An 18,225-nucleotide genomic window follows, 5' to 3' on the forward strand; every position below is an offset into this window, starting at 1 on the left:
ATGAACTTAGGACTACCAGACGCTACCATGACACTTATATACTGTACCTAACATGCTACGTCAGTAACAACGGTCTACTTAGGACACCAGTCTACCATGACATGTATACTAACGCCTAAGCAGTCTCACGTCAAGTTAACAAGGTCTGACAATAGGGAACACCAAGGGTCTTCGACCCATAACACTTGATTACCTGTACACCTAACAGCTCCTACGTCAGTTAACAAGCGTCTGTAGGACACCAGCACGCACCATCAACACTATATTACGGTACCTAACAGTCTACGTCAAAGTAACAGGTCCATGTAGGACGCCACCAGTCTACCACCTACAACCTACTATTTTTACTGTAACCACTAACAGTCTACGTCAGTAACAAAAGGTCTGCCTAAGGACACCAAGATCTACCATAACACCTTTATACTTACCTAATACAGATCTACGCAGAAACACTGGTCATTGCTAGACACCAGTCGTTCAGTGTGTTTATTTATCTACTTATCTACGTCTTATACTGCATAACAACAACTAGCCTATATGATTACCCAAGTGAGCGTGTCCCTAACAGTGCTGTTATGCGCGTTCTAGGCTAGCAGTTATTGAAGCATAAGTGTAACAAGGAAAGTAAAGGAGTCTGCTTAGTGACACGCCAGTCTACCATAAAAACACGACTATAACTTACGTCTGATGTAATCCTACACAAGCCCTACGTCGTAGTAACAAAGACGTCTGTAGTGACGCCAAGCATCTCTGACCATGACACTATTAACTGTACACACCTAACAAGTTCTACGACCCTGTGTCTAGCCTATACATGTACAACACATAGTTAATAAGTCGTAGATAACATGAGATGTACAATACGAGCTATTACTTACCATAACACCAGCGTCTGTCTCAGTCTGTACCCTATAAAGCCTACTGTCCCATGTGAGTCATAACACAAAGGTGTTTATTTGAGATACGAGTGATGGAATTAACGCAGGTCTTGTCCAGATTGCCTTATGGCCCACGTTGTTACAGTACACAATAATGTCTTTATGATATTGTAAAGTACACTACGAAGGATGTGTTTAGTTAAACACCTGCTTGACCCTAGAGGTCGACTTTTCCCAGCCATGTGCGCATAATCGCTACAATTAGATAACAAGCACATTCAATAAGAATAGCTGCGTGCTTAAAATCCAAAAGAAACGATGTTCAGCCAACTTAGACCTTCCCGCGAATTGATAGATCGCCTAACCCAAAACTATGTGGGCAGAGCCAGTCATTCCAAAGGCTCCGCAAATCTAGCGGAGTCTATCATCTTCACTTTCGTCTTATACTGGCCGTTTCCGACGACGCATAGATACCATCACAGCATCGGCCTCAGTCTCAGACATCTACCTTCCAGTGTGCGGTGGGAATTGGCTGAGCGAGTCAAGTCTTCTTTACCACGCGATTTTGGGTACAGGATCACGAGGGATCGACGTTCCCTGTCATGGCCAGCCGGAGACCAACTATAATCTGCCAGGAGAGCAGCTTGCTTCTCCCTAAATAGAGATTTCTCCGCCACATAGATGTCGGAAGATACGTCGCAGACCTGCATGCAATCTGTCTCGCGATCACGGCGCTATACTGTCACCTACAAACGGTCATTATTGACCCCTGCTCTAATCGGCGAGAGCTAAGGCCTATTAGTCACTCCTGGCCTCCATGGTAGGCCTCAGAGGGCATATGGCGAGTACTACAGTTGGTTATCGACACTTATGCACCAATTATGACTGCCCTCTCTGTCCACCATTGGGAGAACAGAATGGTAGGACTTCTCGGAGATAGTATTGTAAAACCCGAACGATGTCTGGGTGTCTCACACGAATCAGTAGATTTATATCACTAATATTAATTGAAAATACGCTAAGGTATGTGATACTTCTCTATAACACGAAAAGTAGAGCGAACGAATGTATAGTCGCGCGCGAGTTTAGTATATGCTTTGATTTTTAATTATGCGTCAACCGTGAACCCACCTACTGACCTATCGATCGAACAATAAGGTTCTCAGATCCAATCTTATAACATGGTATTCAGACCCCGTTGGATAACTTTTAGCTTCCACATATATCTGGATAACGTATCATCCAGCCTCATACTATAAAAAACCTTGGTCATTTGTAACAAATATTAGATGATACATGTTTGGAGCGATTCCTCACTGTCAATCGATGCAGATGGGACAAACTACCTCCATGTGACAATGACACAAATACAACCAATATGCACAGAGCTGCTCTCATACATACCCCAACTCAATGAACCTCCAAAAGAACCCCTTACCCCATTAAGTCCTCTCAAGTGTACACACTCATTGACCTGACTCGAGTACCTAGGTGAAGCTCTCTTCATCTAACATCTGACTGACACTCACAATTAAAAACCCCCCACCTGCGGATCATATGTAACTGACCTGTTCTCTCCACAGATACCCCATAATCGGATTCCTTCCAGAGATAACACGCCTACCATCCTAGAATGACTCAACTTTAAGCGCTCGCCTTAACTCAGATCTCAATTCTAACTCCTCCAAGAGGAGCTCCACCCGAGTTGCAACTCTTACCCCTACCAAGTGACTTCAATACGCCTCATAATGATTAACCTCAATAATACAACACCCACATTCATAATGGAGCTCGTCAAATACTAAGCACCATCTAATAGAGACTCCAATAAACCATAATATGATCCGAAGAACCTTCATGTAATACAACTCATTGAACACACACAACAATGCGAGCGAGCCCACACAAAGGAAACAATAGCGAATATCACCAGTTAAAATTGCACTTAAGCCGCTTTATAGAGAGAAATCTACAAAACCACCTACATCGAGACTCTGAATTAACTGTTATATAATCATAACTCTCAAATTTATAAAGGTCTAAAGGCAAAGTATCACAGTTTCTACAATAGTAACCAACAATATCTGATTTCTCAAATGACCGCGCCTTGCGCCTGCAAATATATCAACACTTGGTGAGTCAAAGAGCCTTGTATAATTCTAAGCGTACATTTACAAGTGAACGCATTCGAGCATTATTGTATCTTCGGTGCTCAGTATTCGTTCGGGACTTACCGAATTTAGACTATTGCAACGCGTATTCTCTGCAGAGCTTAAGAATCGTCAAGGATGTCCGCGTATCCTCTCGCGTCCTCGAGACAGACTCTAACCATCATAACGCGCGACTCACTGACCAACAGCAAGCGCGATTACGATTACGATAGTTTACGGAATTGAAGTTACTAATGATATCGTATAGGAGGGCTACTTGTTGAGTAGTAAAAATAGCGTCAGAGGAGTAATATTCTATCATTATCTATATTATATTTGCCGATTCTTAAGATGATTGAATTCTACCATTGTATTCATCTCTAATGTGCCGAGACCTCACATCGTGGCACTACACTGAAGGCAGCACGCAGACACTCAGATAAGATCCCCTGAGAGAGACAGCAGCGTAACGGTGATAATACCTCTGAGGCAGCCATCCCCGAGTGAACTCCGGCAGCACCTCCGATCTCTGGGGATTCTGACATCGGGTTTCCCGTAAGTCTTCTAGTGCTCCCTGTGAAGCTGAGACCAGTAGCGTCTGGACACTTCAGTCAGCACAGACCTTGAGCGACAGCAACTTGCGAGAAACGTGTGAACATCCAGACCTCACGTAGACCCTCACCTACGCCCACCACTGGCTTGAATGCCCCACAAGGAGAGGGCTATTCATTCGGATGGTACTGTGCTCCAGGCGAGAGCGGACTCCAGCCGGGGGAATATGGAGGTGAGGCTTCCAGCCACGACGTGTGGCTGTCCGCCTGATGCAGAGCAGCGAGCGGCAGGCCTGCGGTTGGAGCTGGCAGACGTGGCAGACCCCCTCAACACCAGCGGTACGACCCACCAAGTAGATCACTGGAACTATGTTGATCGTTTGGGCTGTTATGTGATTCATGATATGTTAGGCGTAATGTGATGTGTTTGTTGTACTGTGATGTCATGTTAGTATGTATGTTGGTCTGTAATGGTTGGTATTCATGTTGTGTTGTTGTTATATGTGGATTGGTATCGTTGTTCATATGTTGATGTATGTTGGACTATGTGATGTATGTTGTTGTCACTGTTATTGTAGTGTTGCTGGTGTTGTCGTGCATAATGTGATGCTGTCGTAATTGTTATATGTATACTGCTAATACAGACTGTTATGATTGCGTATCCTCAGTGTATACTAGTATGACAGTACTTGCTATACCAGTATCTCTTATGCTCAAGTAGGTTGTATCAATATGACTGCGTGTACTGTGTGGAGCTACAGTATGTTATTGTATATGATGTGAGTTGTGTCAGTCCATACATGGTGATGAGCAGTGCGTGTGATGTAGCGTTGATATGATTGATTGGGCTATTGTGACAGTGTGTTCGCTATAGACATGTTGCTGAGGTTATGAGCTTGTTATGGGTATCAGTGCCCTGTCAGTTCAACGAGCAACAGCCAAGTTATGGACTATAGATGTACGAACTACACGCATCTATAGCCGTATCATTCAAGCGCTGCTTGCTAAGCTCCTAGCTATCTAAAAGCAAGGTACGAGCAGAGTACTAGCTAATTTACTAGTGCCACAGTCTCTCCTCGTGGGTCCACTGCGAAGCATAGTGAACTAGGAGATGCCGGAGCAACTCTATAAAGAGCAATGTATGAATTTCTCAGGAAAATCACAGTTAGTGGATTTCTATACAAAAAATTAATTCTGCACCATACTTTTTATTCGCGAGTCGTACAATAAGGCTACTTGATGCTATCTCTGAGGCCATCACCAACACTATTGAGAGTACTACCTGAGGGCATCTACAACACAAGAGAGCCTGATTAGTGTATTTGCCTATCTTAATGCATAAGCCTAGACCCACAGTTCACTTCACACCGTGACCAGGTGATGCGTTATAGACCTGGTATATGAGACGGTCACGTCCCTGATTTGAAACGTTCTGAAGAAGGGCTTTACCTGCGTCAGAATGAAGACACCGCTAGTCGCGACACACAATCAAACACGACGAGTATTCGCACCTCTCCACAATGAGTCCGAGAAGATAGCCATGAGAGAGAGAGCTGGTGGACGGTGTGAATCGAAGCACGTGAGGGATACACAACACACATTTCGACTTCGTGTGTCAACTGGACATGTGCGTGCGGTTATGCGAGACTACAGGCCAGTTTCGAGATGAGTCCAGAGAACCTAATACGTGAGGGATGCGTATACACTCCATGGAGATGAACACAATCCTGTCTCTGAGCGAGGACTTCACTCGCAATTATTTACTGCAGTGAAGATGGACAGAGTGCATAGTACATTCAAGCAATGATACACGCCATAGTTCACCCGGTACGAGAACCGAGTAAGTCTACTTTGAGTGTCTGTTCCTATCCGGACACAGACTCATATATTATGCAACGCACTATACGATGACGGAGCGAGAGACGAGAAAGCCCGCTCCACAACATATCAATTGTATTTGGATCCATGAGGAAGCATGGACAAGTCATAAGTGCCCACTAGGACACCTAACCACACTAGGTCATATCAACCCAGGAACTATGCTTCGATACAACCTGTCGAGAGAGATCTGGACCTGATCTTAGTCTTGCTACGAGAAATTACAACCATGTGTTATACACCGTTTATACACACGTACTGACTTCAGTCCTAATCGGAATTTAATATAGACTCTCTTGTGACTCCAGATCACGCTAGATCGTCCACCACATGCGACATAATCTCTTAACTGCGAGCATTATAATGACGCACGTGCCTGTACATAGCAGTATCGACCACAGCTACCATGAAACCTAACTTCTGCATGTGATATTGATCTCTACGTGCGTCGAGCAAATATTAATAGAACAGGTGCACTGTGAGTGTTCTAGATAGACAAAAATAGAGCATTACAGTGTTGCAATAACAATCACCACTTCTCGTGATTTCTGGACTAAGCGAAGAAAGAAGTATGAGTGATTATAACAAACCGCCAAGAAGTACAACCATACCCCGCGATTGACTTATAGAAAGTCTACTCGGATTACTCAGAAATGATCGGTGAACGACACTCACTTCTATTTTTAGCACGATGATATCATGCTTGTTCTGCAAAGGGACATGGATAAAGTAGCTAGTGATCGAGAATCCGATATCTTATGAGTGTCGTGAGTATCGTGATATCGGCTGAAATGGTCGGCTGACATCTATTCCTTGGATATGCGGTTACTTTGATGAGAGGAACACAAAAGTGCTTCTTGGTATGGCAGAACACATAAAACGCTCACTTTCCCCATTCGACAAGTAAGCAACTTGAACGACGTCGGTATCTGGTGGTCCCTAAGGATAGCGTCATCCCGTCGCATAATCTATTTATTCAACCGCACATCGGCAAGCGACGAGCAAAGCATCGAGTGGGCAAACAACATTAAACTAGGTAGTAGCGCACGCAAGAGGCACTACATTCAGTACAGTGATCTACATGGTTGCTGCAGAACCCCTAGAGCCCTGAGATCTTCCATGTACAGTTAATACTTATTATCCTACACATTCTGATATTTTAATATATACAGAACTTTTGGCCTAAACCGCTGAGAAAGCGTTAAGATCCTAACTCAATGCTAACTTGGCCCAATGCCGATTCATGTGTTTACACCGACAATATTATCCGTGCTAAACAGTAACATGTGAAAAGCGAAGAAGATCTGTAGCGACCGGCACGAGTTGTGTCTCACTTTGATCCCCGGCGGCGACTCGTTCGTGATGTTGACACTCAGCTGATCAGTCTAAGACCCTGACGAAGAGGAAACGAGAATTACATGCATCGTTCGTGGTATTAAGTTGCAGCTAAACAAAAGATATATCATCGTTAACGCAAATATATAAAGTGCCACTACTCGTGTATCTGATACAGCTCGATCTGCTATGAATTCAAAATACTCTCACATATTGGCTACAATTGGCCTAAATACAGAAATTCGCTTCTATGCTTTACGAGTTAACTTCAACAATACAGGTTAAATCAAACAACACATGTGTCCTTAATCAGAGATTGCTTTGTACGTTTTAACGTTAAGCGAACGTTCCTGTCTACTCAGTAGCTTGAACAGTTATGCTATATCTCTACGTCATGATTATACTACAATTTAACAGTACCAGTGCCTACATAGCTTAAAAGTTTTGAAGTTAAGCTAAATAGAGCCTGAGCAAACAAATCGGCAGAGTAACATGTCTTATTCCACGTGTACAGTCTGCGCCACTGTATGCTTTAAAGTTAATATATGTATATGCAATCATGTTAACTATGCACGTGTATGTTGTTCCATAGTTGTATCGTAGTTGGTAATTAGCTAATTATGTTAATGCTTAGCTATATTGTGGTAACTTCAAGTGCTAAAGTGTGTAGCCACAGTTAATATTGATCGCTTTGATGTACATGTTGTTCCTGCTAATTTCATAGTTTCAATCTCTCGCGTTATGGTTGATTGTGATAGTATCTTCTCTCATGACTCAATACCCCATAATGACTCAATACCCCATAATGACTCAATACCCCATAATGACTCAATACCCCATAATGACTCAATACCCCATAATGACACAATACCCCATAATGACTCAATACCCCATAATGACACCCCCCGGCTTAGACTCTGATGGATTAAGCACTAATAACACACTAACAGTTATTACTGTTAACCAATAAGGTTTATAACATTGTTATTACATACTGCTCAATAACACTGATCCAGAAATACTCATTTATGACTGATTTCATGTGGTCTTATGTGGCTCAATTTGTAGAGCATGGAGCTTAAAACGTCAAGGGTCCGATCCCCGCTGTGGCTACCCACTGAAAAATACATTCACGAACGATTAAGTCGCTTTGGATCAAAGGGTCTGGAAAATGGCGTATATATTTATATTATTATATTATATTTGCCGATTTTAAATGATTGAATTCTAATGTTATCTAATTCCGTCACAGGGCACTACTGAAGCAGCGGAGGCAGCGTTATCCCTGGGAGTCTCCCAGTCTCAGTACCTACTGGGACTGAACGGGTTCTGCTCCTCCCTGGAGACCGTAGCCTTGGCCCTGGAGCACGATGGAGGAACCAGCCTCGTAGACCTCACCTACGCCCACCACTGGTCTGTGCCCCAAGGAGAGGCTATTCATTCGGGTACTGTGCTCCAGGGAGAGGGACTCCAGCCGGGGGATGGAGGTGAGGTTCCAGCCACCTGTGGCTGCGGCCTGGTGGAGAGGAGCGGCAGGCCTGGGCTGGAGCTGGAGTGGACCCCCCTCAACACCAGGTACCCACCATAGATCCATGAATATGTTGATGTTGGGCGTTGTATGTGATGTATGTTAGTGTATGTGATGTGTGTTGTTGTATGTGATGTATGTTAGTGTATGTTGTTGTATGTTGTATGTGATGTGTGTTGTTGTTATATGTGATGTATGTTGTTATATGTGATGTATGTTGTTATATGTGATGTATGTTGTTGTATGTTATTGTATGTGATGTGTGGTTGTATATGTTTTGTAATTGATGATATGTTGGTGTAATGTCTGTCTCAGAATGAATTTATTCGTAATTGTGATATTAATGTATTTGTTTATATGTGGATGTATGAGATTAATGTTAATAAAAAACAATGATTATTTGAAAAAATAATAAACTCGCACATGAGTAAAAACCTCAGTATTGATTGTATGTGTGTGCGCTGTAGTTATGCTGCTTCGTTCAGATTATCACACTGATCGATTGCTGACTACAGGAAATCTTATCGTCTGAAACCTAAATCGAACATCCAGCTCGATACACAGCGCAATTCATTGAAATGTAAATAATGTATATATGATCAAGTGGGCAGACACAAAGCCCATTTACATGATAACACCACGTCCCATCCAAGTCGAACAACAATAGATTTGAACGAGTATATTTCTACACCCATACCAATAAAAGCTCACTCGTACCAAGATTAAACCGGTTTGTAATATATATATATAGGTACAAAAACTTCAACTGTGAAGTAGATCGGATTTATTATCACTTTAACAACAAAAAAACTTTCATAACAATATCTTATCTTATTCGATAAATAATCATACAATTATCACATATACTTAATAATATACCATAGATTTTCATAATTAGCATTGACTAGATATATATTGATTCACCTAACCAAACACAGATACGATATCGCAGCTCACACTCACAGACACACTGTTATGATCTTTTGTTTAAGAAGCGCACTCCTGTTCTCACATCATTATACCTGTATTCATGCACTGTTTCGAACTCGTTATTGCTTATCTAAAAAGACACCATCATGCTCACATATCACACAATTTCAACCAGAAATTCCAACTCCCATTCTCAACTGAGATTAAACGATAACTCACTAGAGAGCTGTGTGGATTAACGTAAAATATTGACTATCAGGGTAATAATCCAATTATATGCCTAGTTATCCGATTAATATTATTGTTCAGAAGTGGATGCGTCGCCTTCTATAAAGCGATATTCATGCGCTAGCAGATCTGGTCGAGAAAGAATCAATGTCTGGTGTCAATTAATATATGAAAAATGGAAGATGTTTATAAGCATGTTGACGAGATCAATACAAAAACGGTCTGGGCTCCATGCAAGATTTCACCTCGTGGGGCACATCAATGATCATGAGGAAGGTGAGGGGATCAGCCCAGAACTACACGGAAGGACCTGGTCAATGACCTGAGAGAGCTGGGACCACAGTCTCAAAGAAACCATTAGTAAACACTACGCCGTCATGAGTTAAAATCCTGCAGAGCACGCAAGGTCCCCCTGTTAAGCCAGTGCATGTCCAGGCCTGTCTGAAGTTTGCCAATGACCATCTGGATGATCCAGAAGAAGGAATGGGAGAAGGTCATGTGGTCTGATGCAAAAAATAGAGCTTTTTGGTTAACTCCACTCGCCGTGTTTGGAGGAAGAAGAAGTATGAGTACAACCCAAGAACACCATCCCAACCGTGAAGCATGGAGGTGGAAACATCATTCTTTGGGATGCTTTTCTGCAAAGGGGACAGGACGACTGCACCGTATTGAGGGGAGGATGGATGGGGCCATGTATCGCGAGATCTTGGCCAACAACCTCCTTCCCTCAGTAAGAGCATTGAAGATGGGTCGTGGCTGGGTCTTCCAGCATGACAACGACACGAAGCACACAGCCATGGCAACTAAGGAGTGGCTCCGTAAGAAGCATTTCAAGGTCCTGGAGTGGCCTAGCCAGTCTCCAGACCTGAACCAATAGAAAATCTTTGGAGGGAGCTGAAAGTCCGTATTGCCCAGCGACAGCCCCGAAACCTGAAGGATCTGAGAAGATCTGTAGGGAGGAGTGGGCCAAAATCCCTGCTGCAGTGTGTGCAAACCTAGTCAAGAACTACAGGAAACGTATGATCTCTGTAATTGCAAACAAAGGTTTCTGTACCAAATATTAAGTTCTGCTTTTCTGATGTATCAAATACTTATGTCATGCAATAAAATGCAAATTAATTACTTAAAATCATACAATGTGATTTTCTGGATTTTTGTTTTAGATTCCGTCTCTCATAGTTGAAGTGTACCTATGTAATAATTACAGACCTCTACATGCTTTGTAAGTAGGAAAACCTGCAAAATCGGCAGTGTATCAAATACTTGTTCTCCCCACTGTATGTTGTTATATGTTATTGTATATGATTATTGTTGTTGTATGTTATTGTATGTATTGTATGTTATTGTAGTGATGTATGTTGTTATATGTGATGTATGTTGTTGTATGGTTATTGTATGTGATGTATGTTGTTGTATGTGATGTGTGTTGTTATATGTTATTGTATATGATGTATGTTGTTGTTTGTTATTGTATGTGATGTATGTTGTTGTTATGTGATGTGTGTTGTGTATGTGATGATGTTGTTATATGTTATGTATATATGTTGTTTGTATGTATGTATGTTGATTGTATTTGTTGTATGTTATTGTTGTGATGTATGTTGTTATATGTATGATGTTGTATATGTTTTGTATATGATGTTGTTGTTGTTATGTGATGTATGTTTGTTGTATGTTGTTGTATGTGATGTTGTTTGTTGTTGTATGTGTGTGTTGTTTATGTGATGTATGTTGTTATATGTTTTGTTTGATGTATGTTGTTGTATGTTTTGTATGTTTTGTTGTGTGTATGTTATGTTATATGTGATGTATGTTGTTGTATGTTATTGTATGTGTGTGTGTTGTTTGTTGTTGTTGTATGTGATGTGTGTTGTTGTATGTGATGTATGTTGTTTATGTTATTGTATATGATGTATGTTGTTGTATGTTATTGTATGTTATTGTATGTTGATGTATGTTGTTATATGTGATGTATGTTATTGTATGTGATGTATGTTGTTGTATGTATTGTATGTTATGTATGTGATGTATGTGTTGTATGTGATTGTGTGGTTGTATGTGATGTATGTTGTTAATGTATTGTATATGATGTATGGTGTTTGTTGTTATTGTATGTGATGTTGTTGTTGTATGTTATTGTATTTATTGTATGTGATGTATGTTGTTATATGTGATGGTTGTTGTTATATGTTATTGTTATGATGTGTGTTGTTGTATGTGATGTATGTCTGTTGTATGTTGTTGTATGTGATGTTGTTGTATTGATGTGTGTTGTTGTATGTGAATGTTGTTGTTGTATGTTGATTGTATATGATGTATGTTGTTGTATGTTATTGTATTGTTATTGTATGTGATGTATGTTGTATATGTGATGTATGTTGTTGTATGTTATTGTATGTGATGTGTTGTTGTTGTATGTTGTTGTATGTGATGTGTGTTGTTGTATGTGATGTTGTTTGTTTATGTATTGTGTGTTGTTTATTGTTATTGTATATGATGTATGTTGTTGTATGTTATTGTATGTTATTGTATGTGATGTATGTTGTTATATGTGATGTATGTTATTGTATGTGATGTATGTTGTTGTATGTGATGTGTGTTGTTGTTGTATGTGATGTGTGTTGTTGTTGTATGTGATGTGTGTTGTTGTATGTGATGTATGTTGTTGTATGTGATGTGTGTTGTTGTTGTATGTGATGTGTGTTGTTGTTGTATGTGATGTATGTTGTTGTATGTGATGTGTGTTGTTGTATGTTGTTCAAACCAAACTTTATTTGTCACATGCGCCGAATACAACAAGTGTAGACCTTACCGTGAAATGCAGTTGTATGTGATGTATGTTGTTGTATTTTATTGTATGTAGAAGTGGATGTGTGTGTGTCCTCTGAATAAACAAGCTTTACGTTCACCAGGTACCCTTTACGTCCTGCCCCCCTGGTTGTGGGTAAGGATACCACCCCTCAGCTCAGGGTGCTGGACTCCTTCACAGCCAAACTCAATGCTCTGCAGGTTGCCGTGGAAATGGCTAATGTGGTACTGGATATTAGATACGTCATCCAAGATGTCAACTGACACCAAACCTCTCAATTCAATTCAAAGGGACTTTATTGGCATGGAATGTGTGTACATTGAAATAAACTGTAAACAAAACAATGACAATCAGCTTTTAACAGTAAACACGACACACAAAACTTTCAAGAGAATAACAACATTTAAAATATGATATTACTAGCGGTTAAAAAAATCTAGTATAACATTTAAAATGTTACATAAGCCAGGTGTTGTGACAATGTGCGAATAGTAGACTGTACGAATGACAGGGGTGGGAATGAGTAGGCAGATAGATATAGGTTTTATTACACTGTTGTTTCTGACCCCTTTTCATGTGGCAGCAGGTCACACATCTTGCTACTGCGATTGCACACTGCGATATTTGGCCTAACAGATACAGGAGTTTGTTCAAAATTATATGTGTTCGAATTCTTTGTGGGTCTGTGTAATTTCAGGGAAATATGTATCTCTAATATGGTCGTACATTTGGCAGGAGGTTAGGAAGTGCAGCTCAGTTTCCACCTCATTTTGTGGGCGGTGGGCAGATATCCTGTCTTCTCTTGAAAGCCAGGTCTGCCTACGGCGGCCTTTCTCTAAAGCAAGGCTATGCTCACTGAGTCTGTACATAGTCAAAGCTTTCCTTAAGTTTGGGTCAGTCACAGTGGTCAGGTATTCTGCCACTGTGTACTCTCTGTTTAGGGTCAAATAGTGTTCTAGTTTGCTCAGTTTTTTGGGGAAAAATCTTTCAAGTGTGTCAAGTAATTATCTTTTAGTTTTTCTCATGATTTGGTTGGTTCTAATTGTGTTGCTGTCCTGGGGCTCTGTGGGGTCTGTTTGAGAACAGAGCCCCAGGACCAGCTGTTTTCTAGGTTAATCTCCTTGCGGGTGAGGGCTTTGTGCAATGTTTGGGCATCGCTTTCCTTTAGGTGGTTGTGGAATTTAATGTATCTTATCTGGATTTTGATCCCTAGTGGGTATATACACTGCTCAAAAAAATAAAGGGAACACTTAAACAACACAATGTAACTCCAAGTCAATCACACTTCTGTGAAGATAACTGTCCACTTAGGAAGCAACACTGATTGACAATAAATTTCACATGCTGTTGTGCAAATGGAATAGACAAAAAGTGGAAATTATAGGCAATTAGCAAGACACCCCCAATAAAGGAGTGTTCTGCATGGGTGACCACAAGACACTTCTCAGTTCTTATGCTTCCTGGCTGATGTTTTGGTCACTTTTGAATGCTGGCGGTGCATTCACTTCTAGTGGTAGCATGAGACGGAGTCTACAACCCACACAAGTGGCTCAGGTAGTGCAGCTCGTCCAGGATGGCACATCAATGCGAGCTGTGGCAAGAAGGTTTGCTGGTGTCTGTCAGCGTAGTGTCAGAGCATGGAGGCGCTACCAGGAGACAGGCCAGTACATCAGGAGACGTGGAGGGAGGCCGTAGGAGGACAACCCAGCAGCAGGACCGCTACCTCCGCTTTGTGCAAGGAGGAGCAGTGGAGCACTGCCAGACCCTGCAAAATGACCTCCAGCAGGCCACAAATGTCATGTGTCTGCTCAAACGGTCAGAAACAGACTCCATGAGGTGGTATGAGGCCGCGGACGTCCACAGGTGGGGTTGTGCTTACAGCCAACACGTGCAGGACGTTTGGCATTTGCCAGAGAACACCAAGATTGGCAAATTCGCCACTGCGCCTGTGTCTTCACAGATGAAAGCAGGTTCACACTGAGCACATGAGCACATGTGACAGACGTGACAGAGTCTGGAGACGCCGTGGAGAACGTTCTGCTGCTGCAACATCCTCCAGCATGACCGGTTTGGCGGTGGGTCAGTCATGGTGTGGGGTGGCATTTTCTTTGTGGGGCCGCACAGCCCTCCATGTGCTCGCCAGAGGTAGCCTGTCTGCATTAGTACCGAGATGAGATCCTCAGACCCTTGTGAGACCATATGCTGGTGCGGTTGGCCCTGGTTCCTCCTAATGAAGACAATGCTAGACCTCATGTGGCTGGAGTGTGTCAGCATTCCTGCAAGAGGAAGGCATTGATTGCTATGGACTGGCCCGCCGTTCCCAGACCTGAATCCAATAGAGCACATCTGGGACATCATTTCTCGCTCCATCCACCAACGCCACGTTGCACCACAGACTGTCAGGAGTTGGCGGATGCTTTAGTCCAGTCTGGAGGAGATCCCCCAGGAGACCATCCGCCACCATCAGGAGCATGCCCTGTTGTAGGAGGTCATACAGGCACGTGGAGGCCACACACACTACTGAGCCTCATTTTGACTTGTTTTAAGGACATTACATCAAAGTTGGATCAGCCTGTAGTGTGGTTTCCACTTAATTTTGAGTGTGACTCCAAATCCAGACTCCATGGGTTGAATAAATTTGATTTACATTGATCATTTTTGTGTGATTTTGTTGTCAGCACATTCAACTAAGTAAAGAAAAAAGTATTTAATAAGAATTTTTCATTCATTCAGATCTAGGTGTTGTTTTTAGTGTTCCCTTTATTTTTTGAGCAGTGAATATAATGAGATGTCAATTTTGGTAGTAAAAATAAAGAACCCCTGGAATGAGTAGGTGTGTCCAAATTTGACTGGTACTGTCTATGATGTAGATATCTAGAGATTACTGCTCTATATGTAGACAGTCTAGGTAGATTCTATTGTCTATATGTAGACATATAGGTAGACTTATACTGTATCTGTAGACATCTAGGTAGATCTCTTACTGTCTTATGTAGATATCTAGGTAGATCTCTACTGTCTATATGTTGTATCTAGGTAATCTCTACTGTCTATATGTAGATATCTAGTAATCTCTACTGTCTATATGTAGATATCTAGGTAGATCTCTACTGTCTATAATGTAGATATCTAGTACACTCTACTGTCTATATGTAGATATCTAGGTACATCTCTACTGTCTATATGTAGATTCTCTACTGTCTATATGCAGGTTATCTAGCTAGATCTCTACTGTCTATATGTAGATCTCTACTGTCTATATGCAGGTTATCTAGCTAGATCTCTACTGTCTATATGTAGATCTCTACTGTTCTATATGCAGGTTATCTGATCATATCTAGACTTTGTCCAAATGGCCCCTATTCCATAAATAAAGTACTGCACGCTTTGACCAGAGGACCATATAGGAATAGGGTGCTATTTGGAATGCAAGCCGATCTAAAGAGCTTGTTTTGGGGGTCTCCCAGTCCTATGGTTGGAATGCAGGAGCTTCATCAGTTCTTCAAAGAACGAATGGAATCAGAGCTTTCCCGTGACCTGGGGTAGTCATGGAATTTCTCATGGTAGAACCTGTGACAGAGGGAGAGAACAAGGATCATGATACATTTACACTCCCAGATTTAGCCTGGTCATCCATTCTGACCTCTGACCTCTTGTTTCACGTCATTGTGTATCAAAACCGGATGTAAGCTTGAGAGATCAGGATGGGCGTACAAGGCCACCATAGGTTGTCAGGCATCAACAACTAGGTAGATCTCTACACTCTATGTTGATATCTAGGTTGTCATCGAAATCAAATCAAAGTTTGTCATGCGCCGAATACAAAGGTGTATATACTTACAGTGAATGCTGATACAACAGGTGTAGTAGACCTTACAGTGAAAATGCTGAATACAACAGGTGTAGTAGACCTTACAGTGAAATTACTTTACAAGCCCTTAACCAACAATGCAGTTTAAGAAAATACCCCCCCCCCCCCAAAAAAAGTAAGAGATAAGAAACAAATAATTAAGAGCAGCAGTAATAACAATAGCGGGCTATATACAGGGTGTATCGGTACAGAGTCAGTGTGGAGGCTATATACAGGGTGTTACGGTACCAGATCAATGTGGAGGCTATATACAGGGGGTACCGGTGTCGAGGTAATTGAGGTAATATGTACAGTTGAAGTCGGAAGTTTACATACACATAGGTTGGAGTCATTAAAACTCGTTTTTCAACACTCCACACATTTCTTGTTAACAAACTATAGTTTTGGCAGTCGGTTAGGAGATCTACTTTTGTGCATGACACAAGTCATTTTTCCAACAATTGTTTACAGACAGATTATTTCACTGTATCACAATTCCAGTGGGTCAGAGGTTTACATACACTAAGTTGCTGTGCCTTTAAACAGCTTGGAAAATTCCAGAAAATTATGTCATGGCTTTAAAAGCTTCTGATAGGCTAATTTACATATTTGAGTCAATTGGAGGTGTACCTGTGGATGTATTTCAAGGCCTACCTTCAAACTCAGTGCCTCTTTGCTTGACATCATGGAAAATCAAAGAAACAGCCAAAGACCGCAGAAAAAAAATTGTAGACCACAGTCTGGTTCATCCTTGGGAGCAATTTCCAAACGCCTGAAGGTACCACGTTCATCTGTACAAACAATAGTACGCAAGTATAAACACCATGGGACACGCAGCCGTCATACCGCTCAGGAGGGAGACGCGTTCTGTCTACTACAGATGAACGTACTTTGGTGCGAAAAGTGCAAATCAATCCCAGAACAACAGCAAAGGACCTTGTGAAGATGCTGGAGGAAACAGGTCACAGTATCTATATCCACAGTAAAACGAGTCCTATATCGACATAAGCTGAAAAGCCACTCAGCAAGGAAGAAGCCACTGCTCCAAAACCACATAAAACCAGACTATGTTTTGCAACTGCACAAGGGGAAAAAGATCGTACTTTTTGGAGAAATGTACTCTGGTCTGATGAAACAAAAATAGAACTGTTGGCCATAATGACCATCGTTATGTTTGGAGGAAAAAGGGGGGAGCTTGCAAACCGAAGAACACCATCCCAAACGTGAAGCACGGGGGTGGCAGCATCATGTTGTGGGGGGTCTTTGCTGCAGAAGGAACGGTACACTTCAACAAATAGATGGCATCATGAGGAAAGAAATGATGTGATATATTGAAGCAACATCTCAAGACATCAGGCAGGAAGTTAAAGCTTGGTCGCAAATTGGTCTTCCAAATTGACAATGCCAAGCATACCTCAAAGTTGTGGCAAAATAGCTTAAGGACAACAAAGTCAAGATATTGGATGGCCATCACAAAGCCCTGCCTCAATCCTATAGAAAATGTGTGGGCAGAACTGAAAAAGCGTGTGCGAGCAAGGAGGCTTCAAACCTGACTCAGTTACACAGCTCTGTCAGGAGGAATGGGCCAAAATTCACCCAACTTATTGTGGGAAGCTTGTGGAAAGCTACCTAAAACATTTGACCCATCTAAACAATTTAAGGCAATGCTACCAAATCTAATTGAGTGTATGTCAACTTCTGACCCACTGGGAAGTTGATGAAAGAAAAAAAAGCTGAAATAAATAATTCTCTCTACTATTTATTCTGAATTTCACATTTTAAAATAAAGTGGTGATCCTAACTTACATAAGACAGGGGATTTTTACTAGGATTTATGTCAAGGAATTGTGAAAAACTGAGTTTAAATGTATTTGGCTAAGGTGTATGTAAACTTCCGACTTCAACTGTACATGTAGGTAGAGTTATTAAAGTGACTATATATAGATAATAACAGAGAGTAGCAGCAGCGTAGAAGAGGGGAGGGCAATGCAAATAGTCTGGGTAGCCATTTGATTAGGTGTTCAGGGGTCTTATGGCTTGAAGTAAGAAAGGGAGTAGAAGCTGTTTAGAAGCCTCTTGGACCTAGAC

General features: G+C 41.6%; 2 protein-coding genes across 2 annotated transcripts in view; one reads left to right on the forward strand and one right to left on the reverse strand.

The window, feature by feature from the left end:
* The window catches only part of mkks (MKKS centrosomal shuttling protein), a 21,720-nt gene extending 8,160 nt beyond the window's left edge, over positions 1-13,560 (forward strand). The window contains exons 5-6 of the mRNA XM_024142056.2: positions 8,045-8,367; positions 12,391-13,560. Coding sequence (XP_023997824.1) covers positions 8,045-8,367; positions 12,391-12,550 — 483 coding nt within the window. The 3' untranslated portion in view covers positions 12,551-13,560. The remainder of the gene's footprint in view (positions 1-8,044; positions 8,368-12,390) is intronic.
* A 1,897-nt stretch (positions 13,561-15,457) lies between these two features.
* LOC112075001 (3-oxo-5-alpha-steroid 4-dehydrogenase 2-like) overlaps positions 15,458-18,225 on the reverse strand; it is a 50,965-nt gene continuing 48,197 nt past the window's right edge. Inside the window, 2 exon segments of the mRNA XM_024142057.2 lie at positions 15,458-15,816; positions 15,818-15,857. Of these exon segments, the coding sequence (XP_023997825.1) occupies positions 15,790-15,816; positions 15,818-15,857 (67 nt within the window). The 3' untranslated portion in view covers positions 15,458-15,789.

This window comes from Salvelinus sp. IW2-2015, unplaced genomic scaffold, assembly GCF_002910315.2.
Source record: "Salvelinus sp. IW2-2015 unplaced genomic scaffold, ASM291031v2 Un_scaffold2924, whole genome shotgun sequence".
NCBI lineage: Eukaryota > Metazoa > Chordata > Actinopteri > Salmoniformes > Salmonidae > Salvelinus > Salvelinus sp. IW2-2015.